This window comes from Camelina sativa, chromosome 15 (genome assembly GCF_030686135.1).
Source record: "Camelina sativa cultivar CO46 ecotype springtype chromosome 15, ASM3068613v1".
In the NCBI taxonomy this organism is placed as follows: Eukaryota; Viridiplantae; Streptophyta; class Magnoliopsida; order Brassicales; family Brassicaceae; genus Camelina; species Camelina sativa.
In genome coordinates this window covers 29,561,487-29,576,424 of record NC_141894.1, presented here as the reverse complement: position 1 = coordinate 29,576,424, position 14,938 = coordinate 29,561,487, and the positions used below count along the sequence as shown (strand labels likewise).

Genomic DNA, 14,938 nt, shown 5'->3' with positions numbered 1-14,938 from the left:
AGCTTTTGGTTATTTCCTTGTTTGGATTATGGTGTTATTGGTTATTAGATTATTTATGTTGGAATTTTATTGGATTAATGGAATTGTTTTATTTGGTCATCCGCGGTTATTGATTGTTGTTAGGATGTTAGTGGGTATGGGACCACTAGTAAATTAAGGTATAAAATAAAAACGGGAAGGGTTGTTTCATTTTGGTATCAGAGCCCTTACGGTTCTAGGTCTAGGGTTCATTGTGCTTTTGCTGTTGATGTTTAGGATTCCATGCTATGATTGATTGTGTGAGTCGGTCAATTGAGTGTGGCATGAAGTCCTAGAACATCCTCTTCGAGCCTGTTTTGTGATTCCACGGTAAGTTATGTTTTTGTGTATTGGAACTATTGTTTGCTTAGCCTTCTGTTCTTGGATGATACAGATGGTTAGGGGTGAGGATGCTGTTGGTCGCGGTCGTGGTCGTGGGCGTGGTCGTGGTCGGGGTCGGGGACGAGGTCAGGTTCCTGAGGCCAGTGTGAGTGTGACCTAGAGCATGGCCAGTGAGGAGGTGGCGGAGTCCCAGGTTCATCCTAGTGTGTCTGGAGACCAGGCTGGTTTGGGTGACGGCAGGGCGGATAGGCCCGGTGTCGGTCACGGTGTTGCCCCGGGTGTGGGGGTTGCAGCGGGAGGTGCTCCAGGCAGGGAGGATGTCTTGATGGACTTGCTAGCTCTGGTTTTGCAGCGACTTCCAGCAGTTGTGCCGCCAGTGGTTGGTGGGCAGGATCCAGTAGTGCCGCCAGTGGTTGGTGCGCAGGATCCGGTAGTGCCGCCAGTGGGTGGTGGGCAGGTTCCAGCGGTGCAGCCTGTGGCGGGTTTGCAGGCAGGTGTGCAGCCGGGGGCCGAGGTAGTGGATGCTCAGTATGTGCGGATGATGGAGCAGCTACGGCATGTGGGAGCAGGGTATTTCTCAGGAAGTACCGATCCGAGTGTAGCGGATGAGTGGAGAGAGCGGATGGAGGATATTTTCCTTTCGCTTAGGTGTCCCGACCGGTACAGGGTGGATCTGGCAGTGTTTTACTTGTCAGGAGATGCTCGTGTGTGGTGGAGGTCGGTGACAGCACGGAGAGTGCAGCGGGGTATGTCTTGGGGAGATTTTGTGGGGGAGTTTAACTCCAAGTATTTTCCTCAGGAGGCTCTTGATCGTATGGAGGCACGGTTCTTGGGTTTGACTCAGGGGGACCGTACAGTGCGGGAGCTGGATGCAGAGTTCAGTCAGCTTGTGGGGTATGCAGGCAGGGCATGGGAGCCAGAGTCGGCTCAGGTGCGGAGGTTTTTGTTGGCTCTGCGGGATGATTTGAGGACTCGGTGCAGAGTGAGGAGCTATGCTACGAGAGCAGAGTTGGTTGAGGTTGCAGCTGGGATAGAGGATGACTTGAGGTCACAGGTGGTTGTGGTCAGTTCTTCGGTGCAGCCACAGCAGTCTCAGCCGCTTTCTGTTCCTAGCAAGGGCGGCAAGCCTGCGCAGGGGCAGAAGAGGAAGTTTGATGTTATGCAGAGATCGAGGCACGGGGGTGCGAAATGCTTTGGGTGTGGTAGCAGGGACCACAAGGTGACTAGCTGTCCACAGAGGGGTGAGCAGCGGGCAGTGACAGAGCAGCGGGCGGTGACAGAGCCGCGGATAGATACTCGAGTGTGTTACTACTGTAGAGAGACGGGGCACATCAAGCCTCGTTGTCCCAAGTTGCAGCAGAGGGCAGTAGTAGTGTTGCAGGCTGGAGCTCAGCCAGGGGTGCAGCAGGGTGTGCAGCCGGTGGGTTGGATCGAGCCGACGTCACAGGTGTACTCAACTCAGGAGCCCGGTGGCACTAGTGCAGGAGCGATCACAGGTATAACTTCTGAGATTCGAACTTAGTCAATCCAATAGTTCAGATTATATTTGTTTTTGTTTGTGGTCAAGTGTTAGGTTCTCAACAAATGAGGTTTGTGTAGGGACCTTGTTGGTGGGCGGGTTTAAGTCCCATGTTATGTTTGATTATGGAGCTTCTCATAGCTTCATTACTCCGGAGTGTGCCGAGATTGCGGGGATCAGAGGGGATTCTGGAGAGCGTTCAGGAGTTGTCAGAGTTGCTGGAGGCAAGTTCCTGAGGGTTATTGGACGAGCTGGAGGAGTTGATATTCAGATCGCAGGAGAGTCGTGGCCAGCGGATTTGCTTATCAGTCCAGTGGAGTTGTATGACGTTATTCTTGGTATGGATTGGTTGCATCGGTATAAGGTGCATTTGGATTGCTATCGGGGTAGAGTGGAGTTTGAGCGTCCAGGAGGGAAGTTGGTTTTTCAGGGTATTAGACCGACTTCGGGGAGTCTCGTGATCTCAGCTGTTCAGGCAGGGAAGATGATCGAGAAGGGCCGTGAGGCCTATCTGGTTACTATATCTATGCCAGAGTCAGTGGGGAAGTCTACGGTTAGCGGTATTCCGGTTGTGGAGGACTTTGAGGATGTGTTCCAGTCATTGCAGGGATTACCACCATCTCGGTCGGATCCTTTTACTATTGAGCTGGAACCGGGGACGATGCCGTTATCCAAGGCTCCTTACAGGATGGCTCCAGCAGAGATGGCAGAGCTGAAGAAGCAGCTGGAGGATTTGTTGGGCAAAGGTTTTATCCGTCCTAGTTGTTCACCGTGGGGAGCTCCGGTGTTGTTTGTTAAGAAGAAGGATGGGAGTTTTCGATTGTGTATTGACTATCGGAGTTTGAACCGAGTTACTGTGAAGAACAAGTACCCTCTCCCGAGGATTGATGAGCTGTTGGATCAGTTGAGGGGTGCTACTTGGTTCTCTAAGATCGACTTGGCTTCAGGTTATCATCAGATTCCTATACATGAGGCAGATGTGAGGAAGACAGCCTTCAGGACGAGATATGGGCACTACGAGTTTGTGGTGATGCCGTTTGGGTTGACAAACGCGCCAGCTGTGTTTATGATATTGATGAACAGCGTGTTCCAGGAGTTTCTGGACGTGTCAGTCATCATTTTCATCGACGACATCCCGGTATATTCTAAGAGTCCTGAGGAGCATGCAGTACATTTGAGAGCAGTGTTGGAGAAGCTGCGGGAGCAGAAGTTGTTTGCTAAGCTGAGTAAGTGCAGTTTCTGGCAGCGTGAGATGGGGTTCTTGGGTCATATTGTTTCAGCTGAGGGAGTTTCAGTGGATCCAGAGAAGATTCAGTCCATCAGGGAGTGGCCGAGGCCGCAGAGTGCCACTGAGATTCGGAGTTTCCTGGGGTTAGCAGGTTACTACAGGAGGTTTGTTCGGGGTTTTGCGAGTATGGCGCAGCCGATGACTAAGCTTACAGGGAAGGATGTCCCGTTTGTGTGGTCACAAGAGTGTGAGGCAAGTTTTGCAAGTCTCAAGCAGATGTTGACTACCACGCCGGTGTTAGCACTGCCTGAGCAGGACGAGCCTTATGTTGTGTATACAGATGCTTCTAGAGTGGGGTTGGGTTGTGTACTTATGCAGCAGGGGAAGGTTATAGCCTATGCTTCGCGGCAGTTGCGGAAGCATGAAGCTAATTATCCTACTCATGATTTGGAGATGGCAGCAGTGATCTTTGCTCTTAAGATTTGGAGATCCTATCTGTATGGTGGGAAGGTACAGGTATTTACAGATCACAAGAGTCTGAAGTACATTTTTACTCAGCCTGAGCTGAATTTGAGGCAGAGGCGTTGGATGGAGTTAGTAGCGGATTATGATTTGGACATAGCTTACCATCCTGGTAAAGCTAATCTGGTTGCAGATGCCTTGAGTCGGAAGCGGGTGGCTTCGGCTCAGGAGCAGGATATGGAGGTGTTGGTAGGTGAGATTAGTGCATTGAGTTTGTGTGCTATCTCACAGGAACCTTTGGGTTTGGAGGCAGCTGATAGAGCAGATTTGTTGAGCAGAGTGAGGTTAGGTCAGGAGAGCGATGAGGGGCTGGTGAATGCCTCTAAGGCTGCGGGTGCAGAGTATCAGGTTTCTGCTAATGGTACTATCCTTGGGCATGGTCGTATCTGTGTGCCCAAGGGTGAGGATTTGAGGCAGGAGATACTGAGAGAGGCTCATTCGAGCAAGTTCTCTATTCATCCAGGAGCGACCAAGATGTACCGTGACCTCAAGCGGTATTATCACTGGGTCGGGATGAAGAAGGACGTAGCTGACTGGGTGGCGAAGTGTGATACTTGCCAGCTGGTGAAGGCGGAGCATCAGGTTCCTGGTGGTTTATTACAGAGTTTACCCATTCCAGAGTGGAAGTGGGATTTGATCACGATGGACTTCGTGGTAGGTTTGCCTGTGTCGAGGACGTTTGATGCTATTTGGGTCATTGTGGACCGTTTGACTAAGTCTGCGCATTTTTTGGCCATCAAGAAAACTGATGGAGCAGCGGTTTTGGCCAAGAAGTACGTGAGGGAGATAGTCAGATTGCACGGTGTGCCTGCTAGTATTGTGTCTGATAGAGATTCCAAGTTCACCTCGGTGTTCTGGAAGGCATTTCAGGCGGAGATGGGCACGAAGGTGCATATGAGTACAGCCTATCATCCTCGGACTGACGGTCAGTCAGAGAGGACGATCCAGATTTTGGAGGATTTATTGAGGATGTGTGTGCTGGATTGGGGTGGTCATTGGGCAGATCACTTGAGCTTGGTGGAGTTTGCTTATAACAACAGCTACCAGGCTAGTATTGGGATGGCTCCTTATGAGGCCCTGTATGGGAGGCCGTGTCGTACACCATTATGTTGGACTCAGGTGGGGGAGAGGAGCATATTTGGTGCAGATTTTGTTCAGGAGACCTCGGAGAAGATTCGGGTTTTGAGGCTGAACATGAAGGAGGCTCAGGATCGGCAGAAGAGCTATGCTGATAAGAGGAGAAAGGATCTTGAGTTTCAGGTTGGTGATAGAGTGTACCTCAAGATGGCCATGTTGCGGGGTCCGAACAGGTCATTGACAGAGACTAAGTTGAGTCCGAGGTACATGGGTCCGTTCAGAGTGGTTGAGCGGGTGGGACCAGTGGCATACCGGTTGGAGTTGCCTGAGGTTATGCGTGCGTTCCACAAGGTATTTCATGTGTCGATGCTGAGGAAGTGTCTTCACGAGGGTGATCAGTTGTTGGCTAAGATTCCTGAGGATCTTCAGCCTAACATGACTTTAGAGGCGAGACCAGTGAGGGTGCTCGAGAGGAGAGTCAAGGAACTTCGGAAGAAGAAGATTCCTTTGATGAGAGTCCTGTGGGACTGTGACGGAGTAAAGGAGCAGACTTGGGAGCCCAAGGCGAGGATGAAGGCAAGGTTTAAGAAGTGGTTTGAGAAGCAGACCGCGACTTGAGCTTGTCTAGCCGGGTCTGGGTTATAGTCCGTGGCTGGAGCGGGTACGGAGTATTCCAGCCCATCTCTCTTGATATTTGGTCGCTTAGGGGTGGTTGGTTATGCGACTAAGTATCAAGATGAGGTGGTGCTCGGGATGCGGGTTGTTGGCTCTGGTTGTTGTATTTTTGCTTTTTCTAATGTAATTTCGTTGAGATTGTAACGATTATGACATTTTTGAGATTAATAAGATGAGTATTTTTCTTTATGTTTGACTGTTGTTGTCATGGGAAAAGAGAAATAGCTCGGATTTCTATTTCTCTTTTTGGAAAGTTTCCATAAATAGAAAGTTTCCACAAAAGGAAGGTTTCCAGAATCAGAAAGTTTTTTTTAAAAAGGAAAGTTTTGTGGAAATGTTGAGGTAGATCTAGCCGGGAGATACTCATTGGCATCAGTATTTGTTTTGCTCAAGGCCGTGCGGGCCCAACTCACGTGATACCGATAGTTCGATGGACTTTGTGGCCAGAGAGTGGGAGTGGTATGTTGCTTCGGATGACGATCCGAGAGCGCGCTTGAGGGTGACGACCCAAGAGCGGGATATGTGAGGCTCCCTGGATACCGTAGCTGTGAGCCGAGGCTCGGCAGTGAGCCGGTATGTCTCGAGGGTTGCGACCCGAGAGCGGGGGGAGTGTCTGTGAGTGACTTCCTGGATACCGTAGCTTAAGGTGGTTGGCCTGATAGCGAGCCGGCATGATTCGTTGGTTGCGACCACGGATGGGGGAAGCACTGAGTTGTGAGCAAATAGTGTTTATGATGCGAGTATATTGGCTAGAGGGAGACCTCGAGGGTCAGTCGGAGGTGTGCGGGCTGTTGCGACAGTGGCACGGGAAACCTTGGCTGACGGTGTTTAGTCCGGTCTAGGGACGTGCAGGCCGTGCTGACGGTGGTACGGAGGTCCTTGGCAGATGGACGGTATTGCGGGATTCGGGGACAAATCCTTATTGGTGGGGGAGAATTGTAACATCCGCAAACCAATTTTTGTAAATTTGGTGTGGGTGTTGATCGACACCCTTGGTGGCATCGATCGATACCATGTTTTTCCGGTTTGGTCGGGTTTGATTTAATTGCTGATTGGTTCGGTTTGGTTCAAGGAAATCCCTAATTCGTGTTTTAAGTGTCTGAGACGAATGAAGGGTTTCAGAAAGTCTCTTTGGTCGCCGTTGAGTGGAAAGAAAGAGAGAAAAGAGAGAAAACGTTCTTGAGATTTTCTGGGCTTGTTCTTGGAGATTTTGGAGAGATCTGAGGCAGTAGAAGTGTTAGCTGTTGCTGGAAACGAAGGGGGAGCTTCTGGGGGTGTTGTTTTCCACGTTTCTCAATTCAATCTTCCTGTTCTTGAGGTGAGTGCTTGACCATGGTTGATCTAAGCATGAGATCTCCTTTGTTTTTGTGTGATTCCTTGTTATTTGTGGTGTTTGCTTGCTTGGGTACATTGTATTTGTGATTTCTAGTGAATTCTGAGATGGTTAGACGTGTTTGGAGTCGATTCTGTGTTGATTGGAATCGGAGTTCGTCGCTGAGTTTCGCGCAGATCGTGTCTGCAGAAGAGGCATCGATCGATACCACTTTTGTGGAGCATCGATCGGCACCGTCTCGAGTAGCATCGATCGGCACCATTCCAGCATCGGTCGGCACCAGTTTCTGTAGCATCGGTCGACACCGATTGAGCATCGGTCGACACTAGTACCTGCCGAGTCTTATTTTCCTGGTTTGATGTATTGATTGTGTTATTGTTGTTTGTTGACTTGGGAGTCTCATATGCTTGTGTGTATAACTCAGTAGATGGGAGGACGGCCTCACTAAGTATTTATGATAATACTTACGCATCTCAATTGTTGTTTGTGATGTGCAGGTAAAGGCAAAGTGTGATCGTGGAATCAAGGCGATGATGAAGGGATGTTCTAGAGGCTTGATTGATTGTGGTCTAGCTGTTGTTAGGTTGCTAGATTAAGTCATTGGAACATTGTAGGATGTTAGCTTTTGGTTATTTCCTTGTTTGGATTATGGTGTTATTGGTTATTGGATTATTTATGTTGGAATTTTATTGGATTAATGGAATTGTTTTATTTGGTTATCCGCGGTTATTGATTGTTGTTAGGATGTTAGTGGGTATGGGACCACTAGTAAATTAAGGTATAAAAAAAAAAACGGGAAGGGTTGTTTCAATAAAGAAATAACTAAAAATTTTAGCCGCTTAAGGAATAATTAAAATTTTCAGCCATTCAAACGGCTAAAATGTTAATATTTATTTTTAACTTGCGGTACACTGTGTCACTATTTTTTTGATAAATTTAGTTTGTTTAATTTAGTGTTGAGATTCTATTTGGTTTTTTAGTTATTAGAAAAATAAAAGAATTAAATACATAATAAGTAATTTATATGCTGTGATTAATTCATATTTTCATAATGATTTACTTATTTTAAAAAATCTTAGTTAAAGTAAGTTGATTTGATATGTTAAATATTCTAATATTAGTAGTGTGGACAAATAACAAAATAAGGATTAAACTATTTTTTATGCACAAATTTAATGATATTTTATTAATTCCATCATGTATTCTTTATAACCCTTCTTACTATATAACCATACTATATAGTATTTAAAACTTTTTATAAGCTTTTATTTATAATATTTTAAAGTTTTTATTAATTATATATATATATATATATATCAAAAATATGATTTTAAAAAATGAGAATCAAAGTTTTTTATCTACATTAAGAATCAAAACTAACATGTTTTGAAAAACAAAATAGGAATTAAATTGTTTTTTTCTTTGTTTGCAAAAAATTTAGAGATGGAATTTTTCAAAAAACAATAGAAAGTGTCATTAATATAGTATAACTTCTGTTTCCATAAAATATCGATTGCAGTTTGTTACATTTCTAGTAGGAATGAAATGTAAAATATTTAGAAAATAAAATCTGATGTAATTGTTATTTTATGAAATTTTCTAGAGGTTAAGATTGTAAATAATTTTTTAAAGGGCAATTGACAAAAATGGCACACATTTTAGTTTTTGTTCCAAAGTTAGCATTGATTCTTAAAAATGACAAAATTAGCACAAAGTTTTATTTTACTCAAATTAGCAAAAATGATTGGGCTAACAAAAACTAAAGCCCAGTTTTATTTTACTCAAAAATATTTCAAAGCCCACGATATTGAAATCAACTTCTTCTTCATCTCTTTTCGTCGCCACATTCCAAAAATCTGATACGGTGGTTACCGGAGGCTCGCCGCTTTACCAACCTATCTCCTCGCTGTATGTCGTCGCTATTGTTGTCCCGCCGTTCCGTGCTATCAACCGTTTGATTCGCGTCGCCGTATAAACCATCTTCTCAGTTTCCTCTTCGCAACAAAAACCCAAAACGCTTCATCTCTTCTTCTCGTCGTGGTTAGAAATTAAAAGGTAACCACCATTTTCTCAACATATTTCGATTTGCGGTTCTTTTTGGCTGTGTTATGTGTATTTAATTTTGAATTTTTTTAAAACCTAAATCAATTGGATGCCAATTTGATAGGGTTGTGTGATTATGTGTTTGATTTTGTGTAAATTGATAGGGTTAGTGATCAAAGCAATCGAATTTCAAATCGGATTATATTTCTTGACTTTATTTCTTGATAATCAAATCGGATTTTGTCTAATTTTGATTTTCTTAAACCCTAAATCAATTCGATGGAAAATTAAGTAAGATTCTTGTGGGTTAAAATTCAATTCTTGTTGTTTTTGAGTTTTTGAGTTTTTGTTGTAGATTATTTCAGTTTTCGGGTCTAAGATATATTCAACAGTTACCTCACTATATTAAATTGTGATCTTTTGTTCCTGTTTCACTTTGTTCTTATCTGTTTCCGTTTTGTGTAATAGGCTTATCCTATATACTTGGGTGGAAGACAAGTATACATTGAGGAAGGAAGTCCTAATCCAGAGCAAGTAAGTCTTCCTTTGAAGAAATTGTGTGATTTATGTGTGATTATGTGTGATATTATGTGTTTTGCAGCTTCCGGTAACCTTATTCATCACATTAGTGATAAAGCAATCGAATTTCAAGTTTGTTTGTTGACAAGTTTACTCACATTTCCTCCATGGTTACTCCATTACTGCTTTCTCATATTTTTCGATCCCTTTAGCACAGTTAAGTTTGGTATACGGTTTCTAATTGCTAGAGTTTCAGTGATTAGTGAATGCATATGAATCCGTTTAGTGAAAGCATAATTTAGTCAGATGCTAGTTTTTAAAAAAAATTATGAAAGCATCTATATAATTTAGGATCATTTTCCTGATATGATATGCGTTTCATCTTTACAGTCAGATGCTAGTTTTTTATATAATTTAGGATCACTTTCCTGATATGATATGCATTTCATCTTTACAGTCAGATGCTAGTTTTTTTTAAAGTTCATGAAAGCATCTATATAATTTAGGATCACTTTCCTGATATGATATGCGTTTCTTCTCTTTCTTTTATATGTTGCAGGATATGGGTGATTCTTTCCCTATAGATATAAAGCTTCCTGAACTTTGTTTCAACATAGGAGAGGAACCAAGATCAGATGTGAAGATAAACCAGTTTCCAAACTACGATGCTGTCATACAAGTAAAAAGCATCCTCTCAGTTGCGGAGTATGAGAGGATCAAGAATTCGTTCCTGGGACCAATTTTGAAGGTTATCAACAGAGGACTGATGATGTCTGGGAAGATGGTGCACTGTTTTCTGAGCAGAAGTTTAAAGGTATCAAAGGAAAATGAACTATGGATGCATTTTGGAGGACAACCAATGAGATTCTCAATAAGAGAATTCCATATGGTCACTGGATTGAAATGCACTGAATGGGGAGCTAATGAAGATCAACGGCAGAATCGTTATGATTGGGCTAACACTGAAGATGCTCACACATATGAAGATGTTTTGGATATTCTACAAGGAACTGATCCAGAGGCAGCAGATGAAAGATACTCTCTTGCGATGCTGATCCTTATCGAATGCATCTTCTTTCAGAAGTACAGAGGTAACAAGCATCCTGCAAAAAACCTTAAGAGAGCTCAGCATTTGGATGTCTTGGCTAATTATCCGTGGGGGAAAGATGCTTATAATCTTCTGATTAAGTCAGTAAAGAAGAATGTCCTATCAAATCTGATGAAGCAAAAATATGACTTACATGGATATCCGTTGGCACTGCACTTGTGGATTCTAGAGTCTGTTCCTATGTTAAAGTCATCTTTCAGCACATTGAGTGTAATTGAGCGACCATCAGCATATCTCTGTGAAAAATACACACGTACAGTTAATCCATCGATTGCTCAAGTGGAGAACATTGAAGCATCAAACCATGTAAGTTATTCTCTTTAATTTAGGACTAAATCGTTTTAAAATATAATCACGATCGTAAGAAGAACTAATATCATTTTCAAATATTGATTGTGTGCAGCTCAAGGTTATTCACATATTACCATCGATACCCGATGATACAGAAGATACAGTCTTCTTGGAAGACACTCCTGATCAAGATTTGAGTATGTTAACAGATGTACTGAACAAGGGATACAAATTGACACTTGAAGACTGGAGAAAAAGAGCATTAGATGTTGGTGCAGTGATGGAAGATATTGCTAGGAATTCTTACCAGTTACGTAACAAGGAGACACTAAAGCCATCCTCTTCTGGAGAGTCACTAATGGAGAAGCTAGATAAACTTTACAACATGGTTACGGATGGGTTCAGAGATATCAATTGCCGGTTATCAAAAATAGAGGAGAGTCTGGGAAAATATAAACCTACCAATACAGACGATCAGGTAAAACATTTTTTTTTAATCAACTTCCAGCTTCCTTTTTATCAACTGGTAACCGTTTTCGTTTTGTGTTGTAGGAGCAACACCAAGATAGTGGAATGTCTCCATTTGCCAGTTCTCCAACTACAAACCCTACATTCCCCAGTTCTCCAAGCGCTGAACAAAGTACAGATAATGTGACTCAAGTTTCTGACACTGAGATTCCTACGGAGGTAAGAATTTGTTTCTTACTTGTATATTAAATTTTAGGGAAAGTAGTCTTAATTATGTACTAATGCTTCATAAAAACGATTTGTATTTGCAGAGTGGTGATGGGATCCATACGACTAACAATCCTACCACTGAACAATATACATGTGACTCTCAGATTCCTACGGAGGTAAGAATTTGTTTCTTACTTGTAAATTAAAATTTAGGGAAAGTAGTCTTAATTATGTACTAATGCTTCCTAAAAACGATTTGTATTTGCAGAATGGTGATGGGATCCGTCCGACTAACAATTCTCCCACTGAACAATATACATCTGAGACTCAGATTCCTAAGGAGGTAAGAATCTGTTTCTTATTTGTAGTTTGAATATTAGGGAAAGTATTCTTAATTATGCACTAAAGCTTCCTAAAAACATTTATATTTGCAGTGTGGTGATTGGATCCGACCATCTAACAGGTCTACCACTGAACAAAAAACAGTGCATGTGGCTCTGACTTCTGAGACTCAGATTACTAAGGAGGTAAGAATTGGTTTGGTACTTGTATTTTGAATGATAGGGGAAGTATTCTTAATCAATGTATTAAAAGCTTCTAATGTTTTTTTTCAGATACAATTGCTGCAAGAAGTTGAAGTTAGGTATGAGAACAAAAGGAGCAAAGGAAAAGTGAAGGCAATCCTTGAAAACGGAATCAGTGTTTTGATGGACAAATCAAAGAAAGAAGAATTTTTTGGAAAAGACCAAATTCGGTTCTTCGATATAGAGAATGAAAGTGAACCAAATCCAGAAGTTTTAACTACTGAGGTAAATGAAATGATTCTTAAAAGTTTTTAAAAGTATTCTAACACATTATATTGACAAATGAAATAATTCATATCCAGTTCTTTACTCCAAGGGAAAACCAAACGGAGGAGTTAACCCAAACGGAGGAGTTAACCGAAAAGATCAATACCATCATCGAGGAGATAAACCAAACTGAGGAGATGACCCAGAAGCTCGATTCAGCTGTTGATGTAAGATTTATTATACAACTTTTTCCTGTTATTTAATTTTGTAGGAAAGTCTTCTTAAGCTAAAAAAGGTTTTAAAACGTGTTTTGCTTGTAGGGTGATGAGGAGAACCTTCCTCAGGAAGGTGATGATGAAGAGAACCTTCCTCAGGAAGGTGATGATGAAGTAAACCTTCCTCAAGAAGGTGATGATGAAGTGAACCTTCCTCAGGAAGGTGATGATGAAGTGAACCTTCCTCAGGAAGGTGAGAATCTAGATGATGATCTTGATAAAGAAGAAGATCATGTACCAGAAGGAGTGAGCCCAAATGATGGTGATGATGAAAAAGAAGACAAACAGAATCCACAAGACGAAGGACCATCATTTGATCTTAAATGTTTTAGTTCACCTGAGGTATGTCAATTTAATTCAGTTCTTGTTTGTTTTGTATGTATCATTGGTGATTTTTGTAAAAAGTACAAAGAGGACATTCATAAACACGTTTCTTTGTTACATCTTGATTTCAGGAAAAAAAGAGAAAGCTGGATAAGAAAGATAAAATTGTTATTCCAAGAAAGAAGCAAAGAGTTGATGGTGGAGGTGAGAAGCATGTTCCAAGGCGAAGCAATCGGCTCACAACTCCATCATTTTCAACCATTACTCCATATAAAGCACCAAGAAACCCTGCCACATCTGCTATTCTTCCAATGTTCAACCCTTTCCTGTCTCCATCTTTCAATGATATTGAAGAATTGAATTCTTGGAAGAGCTCAAATATCAGAACAGGGTTAGTGTGACGTTTTAACAATTCTTGTCAACTTTAAAAATTAAGTTTTTATCCAAGTATAAGAGAATGTTTTTTTGATAATTCCAGGGTAATAACGGATACAGAACCATTAACCTCACATTGGATACATTTGCTGGGAAGACCAGAGAAGAAATTGCAAGAAATGGTACTGCTCACAAATTTTGTTTCAGTTTCTTTTGTGTTGGGTGGATTCATGAATCCTATCCTGAATCTCAGATTATCAAATATTATCGTGTCTATATCTCCTAATACACTAAAAGTCTTTTTTTTTTTTTTTTTAATGTAGCATATTGATGTAGCTTTGGGATTACTTTGGTTGAGAAGAAACAAGGAACCCATTTATTTTCACAACAAGAGACTTCCGAAATCAACCTTTGTGAGGCCAGACTTCTTTTCAAATTTGAAAGCTGGATACTTCAGTTTCAAGGAGGATAACTTTAAATCACAACATGTGTTTCCAAAAGAAGTCACTGATATTGTGAGTGGGAAGTTGCCTTCGGTTTGTCATCCTACTGAGAAGTGGCAGGATCTCGAGGGAGTTTATGGTATTGCCTATAACTCTAAATAAAAACAGTTCATTGGTATGGAAATAAGCTTCAAGTCCAGGAAGATTACTGTTTTTGATTGTCGAACTCATGAGAGTAAAGGTGACTTGGTGGAAACTCATGTTAAGCCAATTGCAGGTAAGAACTTATTTGATTATGATAATTTGATTATGATGTGAATCTTATGCCTATGATATATTACCGATAACTATTTGTGTGTATTGCAGGGATGATACCTTATCTTTTAGGCACTGAAAGAAACAGAGGAACAATTGATCTGTCTCCATTTAAAGTCTTATGCCCTAAGAAGTACTTTCGTTGCATTAAGAGTGAAGCAAACTGTGGATTATTCATCCTCAAAATGGTGGAATGCCACTCAATGGGCGTAGAAGAGATGATGAGTAAGCTTCATGAAGAGGTTTCAGAAGATATTAGAGCCAAGTTATGTTTTGATATCTATCATGATATCATTCTTAAGAAGATTGAGATGTTTAGAGGTTGATTTTTTGTTTTCAGATGGTAGACTTTTCTTTGGATTTATAAGTTTACAATGGATTTATTGGATTCATATGTTGTGTGTTTTGGGATTATGATTTAAATGTTAAAGATACTTAGTAAATGGTGTGTTTTGTGAAACTTTTCTTATTTTGGATGGTATTTGTACTGATTAGGGAAAGAATGAAAGTTATTTAGGAAGGGTTTATAGTAAATCAGGATGGCTTTCCTCAAAAAATATAAAACAAGAATGGCATTCCTCAAATGCACATCCGGAGGATCGAACACGAGACATGGTGAAATTGCAAGTGGGAGAGTAACCAGTAGGCCAAAGCCTGTTATTCGGGAAATAGATATAACCTTTAGTATATATGGGGAAATATCAATTAAGGCATTTTAGGAATGGTTTAAAAAAAATCAGGAAGGCATTCCTCAAATGCACATCCGGAGGATCGAACACGAGACATGGTGAAATTGCAAGTGGGAGAGTAACCAGTAGGCCAAAGCCTGTTATTTGGGAAATAGATATAACCTTTAGTATATATGGGGAAATATCAATTAAGGCAATTTAGGAATGGTTTAAAAAAAATCAGGAAGGCATCCCTCAAATGCACATCCGGAGGATCGAACACGAGACATGGTGAAATTGCAAGTGGGAGAGTAACCAGTAGGCCAAAGCCTGTTATTCGGGAAATAGATATAACCTTTAGTATATATGGGGAAATATCAATTAAGGCATTTTA

General features: G+C 41.6%; 1 protein-coding gene across 1 annotated transcript; it reads left to right on the top strand.

The window, feature by feature from the left end:
- The first annotated feature begins 8,551 nt into the window (after positions 1-8,551).
- On the top strand, positions 8,552-14,319 carry LOC109129289 (uncharacterized). The gene is made up of 15 exons (XM_087486795.1): positions 8,552-8,769; positions 9,226-9,291; positions 9,836-10,690; positions 10,788-11,153; positions 11,228-11,362; positions 11,455-11,529; positions 11,622-11,696; positions 11,788-11,880; positions 11,968-12,162; positions 12,240-12,371; positions 12,465-12,761; positions 12,875-13,134; positions 13,222-13,300; positions 13,442-13,838; positions 13,928-14,319. Exons 3-14 carry the CDS (start codon positions 9,839-9,841, stop codon positions 13,721-13,723), a joined length of 2,841 nt encoding a protein of 946 aa, XP_087342921.1. The 5' UTR covers positions 8,552-8,769; positions 9,226-9,291; positions 9,836-9,838; the 3' UTR covers positions 13,724-13,838; positions 13,928-14,319.
- Positions 14,320-14,938: the final 619 nt, after the last annotated feature.